General features: G+C 32.4%; 1 protein-coding gene across 1 annotated transcript; it reads right to left on the bottom strand.

The window, feature by feature from the left end:
- Positions 1 to 6: 6 nt before the first annotated feature.
- Positions 7 to 5,615, bottom strand: LOC111617102 (leucine-rich repeat transmembrane neuronal protein 3-like). The gene is made up of 4 exons (XM_023358435.1): positions 5,580 to 5,615; positions 1,693 to 2,324; positions 249 to 417; positions 7 to 175 (listed from the first exon to the last, which is right to left on the bottom strand). Exons 1-4 carry the CDS (start codon positions 5,584 to 5,586, stop codon positions 33 to 35), a joined length of 951 nt encoding a protein of 316 aa, XP_023214203.1. The 5' UTR covers positions 5,587 to 5,615; the 3' UTR covers positions 7 to 32.
- Between the last annotated feature and the right edge of the window lie 260 nt (positions 5,616 to 5,875).

Genomic DNA, 5,875 nt, shown 5'->3' on the forward strand with positions numbered 1-5,875 from the left:
GTTTATTATGATTCATAATAATACATTCGATTTTAATTGCACCAAATATTTTGTCTGGTCAATTGATCGATATTCATTCCATTCATGCAGCGGAATCCCGGAAGACGATATTTCAATACATTTTTGTTTATTACTAACCAAAGATAATTGCATCCTTGGCACATGAATGGGTTAACTGAAAAATAAATAACAGATTTTATTATCAAAAATCAAATTTTTGAGAAATTATATTAATTACATATACTTACGAGAGACATCGATAACTCCGGCAACATTGTTAGTTTTTTGAAGTATGGGACCAAAAACTGCTTCTTCTAAATATGGCAGTCGATTCATAGCCAGATGTAAAAGTTTAGGGGCTGCTCCAGTAAAGGCTGTAGGAGAAATACTGGCTATACTGCAATTAGCCAAGTTTATCTGTAAAAATTATTTTAAGTTTGTTATTCTCACAAATTAGTTTTATATTTAGTTAATTTATTTTTTAAAACAGAAAACATTCTACACAATAACGATTTAAAAGTATGCTAAATTATTGCTATAGTAACATACGAGCGTATTTATATTAATTGGATTGGATTTGTTGACAGGAGATATCATTAAGTTGAGGAATTAGTACAGAATTTTATTTTATGGTTAATGCTAATTTAATCCTCGATGGCATCTACTATTACAGACGACAGATTTACTCGTAAAACATTGGAAGGATCTATAATACTTTTGTATTAGGACATACGTATACGTGGGCAGTTCATCTTCTGTCCGGAATTTCAGTAATGTCGATGGAACTGCATGCGCTACATGGAAACAATTTATGTTTATTTCTTTAAGTACTTCCTCTTCACCAGCGAACACATCTCCCATCAAAATAATGAGATTTTTGCCTTCAAAAAAGAAGTCTTTTGGCTAGTGTCAGAGCCACTACGTGACAAACTCTCCAACTGAGCGATTCTCCTGTTTCTCTAGGCTTTTTTCAAAAAGTAAACGGGTAACAATCGCAAAATACAAATCTGGACTGTAAGCCGGATGATCCAGAATTTTCCAACCAAGTCCATTTATCGCTTTTACCGTGCGCAAGACCGTGCACCGACACCTGTCAAATATTTTCATTTTAGGCATGGCATCGTTGCCAAAACGATGGGAGAGGTGTTTTCGTGTGGAGGAAGTATAACTAAAAGAAAAAAAATTGGGACTTCGTGTCTACAGTTTTATCGCCATTACTGATATACAATACTGATTACTTGTGGTACTCCCTTTGCTTTTCATTCTTTCCTCCACGTAAGCACTAAGAGGCCATTGGAAACATTAAGGATCCCCTTTTAATGATACCCATCGTGGGTTTAGTCAGACCGCAATGGTGCGGTTAGGTGGCGAGGGATAGACCCGATATATCCGGACCTGCCGAATTCGATCCCACAGCGCTAGGCTGATTTCCTAACCGCTTCGGCCATTCGGGCGTCGCCTTTTGCTGCCTTATATTAATTAATATTAGAAAAATATAGTAGTATAAAGTCTAGACGTTTTACAGAAAATATATCCAGAAAGAAAATGAAAATTCTCATTAGTACTGGACAATAAAAGCAAAATAATCTTTAAAACATGTAACTTTCTTTTAAAATGACAATAATGACTGGCTCGCTTTCAATCTAACATATCATATCTAACACATTCAATCAACATGGATTTAACACTTACCTGCAAAAATGGATTATGTTTCGTCATTGCGAATGACATTGGTCCTAAGATGTTTATTCTGTTGTGCAAAAGATCGATTTGCTGCAAATTGGGGCAATCATTAAACGCATTCATTCCAACAAAACGGATCCTATTTTCTGCTAAAATGATAGATGTTAGACGCTGCATTCCCCGGAAAGCATCTTGCGGAATTTCGTCGAGATTGTTTCTAGCGATATTGATTGTAGCCAGAAACTGTAATTTTTTGAAATCTTCGAACGGAACGGTGGTCAAAACGTTGCCAAAAAGACTGATAGATCGTACTGATAGTTCGGATCCATTAAATGCATTCGGGCTGACTTTGTTAATACGATTAACTTCTAAATGGAAAGCTTGTACTTCGATGCCTTTAAACATATAAGAGGGAACCTGCGACATATCGGTTATTTGGATCCAAACTCCTCTGAAGGCCCAGGGTTTAGGAATAGAACGGAATACTTTCTGCAATTCTGCATCATCTTTGGCTTTCATGCAATTAATACCTTCTCCGTCACAGTCGCAAGGTGCTATTACCGATGAAGGTGGGCATAATTCGTCATCGTCACCAACACAAAGATGGAAGGCTAACAGTAATCCAAAGATGAACAAAAAGCCTGAAAATAAAATAAAATTCTTCATCCTATTTTTTCACATTTCTTTATTAATGTTTTCTCAAATTTACATAAGAATAAATTATTTTGAATTATCATTCATTGTAAATATCTTATCTTTGCATTTAGATATTTCTGAAATGTATCGTGCTCATCAGTTTTGTTATGTGAGAGAAAGAAAAAAGGAAAAAAAAAAAACAAAATCATATATGCGCAAACACTGCACTAAAACTCTATGAAAACAGAATATAATTCCTCACTCTTGTATATAGGAAACTCCGATTTACGCCAGGATTATATTCCTAGAGGAAGCGTGGATTTTTTTCTAATTCTTTCCGCTGTGTGGACACTAAGGGAACCTTTTTTTAAATAAGCCCATTACGGATTCGGCCGGGTCCACAATGGGACGGGCGGAAGGTGTGGAACGGGGTCCGACCCCGAAAAAATCCTGGGATTGCTCTCAAAGATTCGATCCCGGATTCCCTAGAACAGTAGACTGACGCCTTAACCGTCTCGGCCATCTTATTTTTGTAATTTTGCCTCGGCCATCCGGCAGTCTTAGCTTTGTATTGTACCATCCACTATTAGGTCTTTGTTGACCTTGTTCGACAGTAGTTTGGCATCTATTGTGAGAATTATTGGCACGAATTCGTTTTTAGAATTATATCGACACCATTTTTTAAATTTTTTTTTCAAAATGAATTTTTGTCATTTTTGCAAATCCTCGTAAATCGGGAGCTATCTATAGTTATTTTCTGGTTTATATTTACTGTTTAAATAATAGTAAACGTTACTAAATTGCTTTTATCACCATGAATTTTATGGAAGTAATGAAATTCTACGATCATATCAAGCGTAGATGAGAAAAATAAATAATGTGATAAATATGTAATTTTAAATTAATGTTAAAAATTGATAAATTAGCTGTAATATCAATGATATTTAGATCAATGACTCCGTAATTTGTGTGAGATGTTCGTATAATTTGGAGTAAAAAAACATATAAATTTTAACAGCATCAGTGAAATCATCAATATAATTTTAGAAGAAAGGAAATTCCATCATAATATATTTAAAATATAGAATATATATCTAAAAAAATGTCTATACGTATTTTACCATTATACGTGCCATTAAGAAAAACGAAATGGTAACAAAATTAATAATTAATTTTGGTAAAAATTATAAGAAAACTGAATTAATCAATAAATAAAGGATATTAGTTTACCTCAATCTTATTTCTTACACAAAATAGTTAAAATCATTTTTCTATTTTTATTTGGCAGCTCGAATACATTTTAGAATATAGAGGAAATTTTTTAAGTATAATTACTTTAGATGTAGGCTGTGTTATTTTGCAAGTTTCATTTTAATATACTGAATTAATTAGTTTGTTTAACGTACAAAACGAAAAAAAGAAGAGTTTAGTGTCATCCTTTGGAAGAAGATAGATGCCGTTTAATATAAACAGGAAATTTAATAAATGACTTTGTTGCTTAAATAAATTCGTAATTAAACGAGAGTTTAGAAAAACCTTAAAATAAGCGCAAAGACAGCATTAAATTTTTTATTCTACACTCAAATTTGAGACGTTAGCTTGTTTAAAATGTAGTTAAAATGATACCGTTCCGTATAGGGGCCTTTTTTATTTTTTAATTCTCTCAGCCCTGCGAGCTCTAAGAGGGCCTTTTTTCACACTCGGCACGGTTTCGGCCAGGCCCACATTGGGGACAACAAGGCCTTACATATCCTACGCATCTTAGTTCGTAGGCCGTATAAAAAAAACATCAAAAATATAAAATAATTTTTTTAGAGAAAGGTTTTCTTTAATTATATATTTTGTATTAAATTTCTTGCTTTCTGAAAACTAAAATACATTATATTACTTATCCTATCTCTTTTATTGTAACGTTTCCAAATAATAAAACAGCAATAGAAATTACACGTTTCGGTGAAACTTTCCAGACTTTCTAGAATTTAAAATTTAAAAATCTATAATAAAAATAATTTAAAAAATATTCCATCTTTTCTTTTAAAATAATGAAAATTTTGTATTTATTTATTAATTTATTTATTGATATTTATGCCCCATTTCCCAACTCCCATATAAATTAATGGAAACGTTAAAGGAACAATAGCTTTATACACAAGCAATGTGTGAAATTTTAAACATTTTTTAAATAGGCTATTTAATTAATAAATTAATATTCTTAGTATTTTTATTATACAGTATATTACAATGAAAACTTTAAAAAATAACCTAGAAAATAAATCAATTGATCGATACACATTACTTACACGATCTTGATCAATCAAAATGGTATTTATTCTGGTAAAAATCAAACAAAAACCGNAACACTGTCGCTAATTCCGTTTTATATGAATTCCATGTTGTACGAGTCACTTAGATTTTACAAATACGTAAGCCGTTCGCGGCCCGGCACATGTATTTGTAAAATCTAGGTGACTCGTACAACATGGAATTCATATAAAACGGAATTAGCAACAGTGTTTTAGGAGGGTCGACTGTAAGAAACAGTATATAGAAACGATTTATACGATCAGTAGGCGAATTTATTACAATCGGCCCAATCAAAGAGGGCCGAAGAGCCATTTAAGGCCTGGCATTTATCGGGTCCTCAAATACAATTGTTAAAAATTATTCCGTTGCATTCCTCGTATGCGAAGAAAAGAAAATTCTTTATTTTTGTCACGTTTTATTATTAGAAAATTAAATAGTTTTTTAAAACGGGGCTAAAGAAAATGGAGCTCTCTCCCTCTCCCAGAGATCCCGACAGCTACAATACAATATTTGATCGTAGGCCTATAGTCTTTAACGAGTTTATGTATTATATAATAAGGAATCGAAAGCCTCAAAATGAAACATCTACTGCATTAAATGTATTTTATGTATAATAATTAGGAAAGTCGATCGAGGAATTTAACACCAAAATTCCTCTTATTGGAGATAAATTACCAGAATTTAATTAATCAGGTAAAATAGAAGGAAATGTAATTAATTAGCATACGAAGACGCCACACAAATTGAAAATATTTTAGAAAAAAAAAGTTAAATAATTTTTAAAGTTTATCACCCCCGAAAAAAGATTAAAAACAGAAAAAAAAATTCTTATTCCTTATTAAGCGCTTTAATAATAATTTTTGCCGGCAGAAAGAAAGCTTAACTTTTCAATAATTTATTTTTCCGAATTCGATCGTTAATTAGTAATTTATTAGTTAATTTACAAATCGACTTACCCGTCATTTTCAGGTATTACCAACCGAATTTCCCTTCTTAACGTTTTATATCCTTGGTGACGTCACGTAAGACTTTTCACTTTCTCACGAAAACGCGCACCTGGCACATTGCAAAACTGCGTATCAGCTCTTTTACACAGATAAAAACTCGGTCCAGGATGTGCACGCGCCATTCAAACGATTAAAGATTCGTAAATAATTTATTAATATTCGGAAAAATCCTTCTTCTTTAACTTACACACTAGTTTTTCTATTATAGTAGGCTATTACCGATGAAGGTGGGCATAATTCGTCAT

Source organism: Centruroides sculpturatus, unplaced genomic scaffold (assembly GCF_000671375.1).
Source record: "Centruroides sculpturatus isolate CEXI.00-Female unplaced genomic scaffold, Cexi_2.0 scaffold4747, whole genome shotgun sequence".
NCBI classification, from domain to species: Eukaryota; Metazoa; Arthropoda; class Arachnida; order Scorpiones; family Buthidae; genus Centruroides; species Centruroides sculpturatus.

What these genes read in the sequence shown, in the direction of transcription:
- LOC111617102 (XM_023358435.1), bottom strand. An exon ending in AACATAATCCATTTTTGCAG is followed by an intron (nt 418 to 1,692) that starts GTAAGTGTTAAA and finishes TAATTTTTACAG; the next exon opens with ATAAACTTGGCTAATTGCAG. An exon ending in CGGAGTTATCGATGTCTCTC is followed by an intron (nt 176 to 248) that starts GTAAGTATATGT and finishes TTTATTTTTCAG; the next exon opens with TTAACCCATTCATGTGCCAA.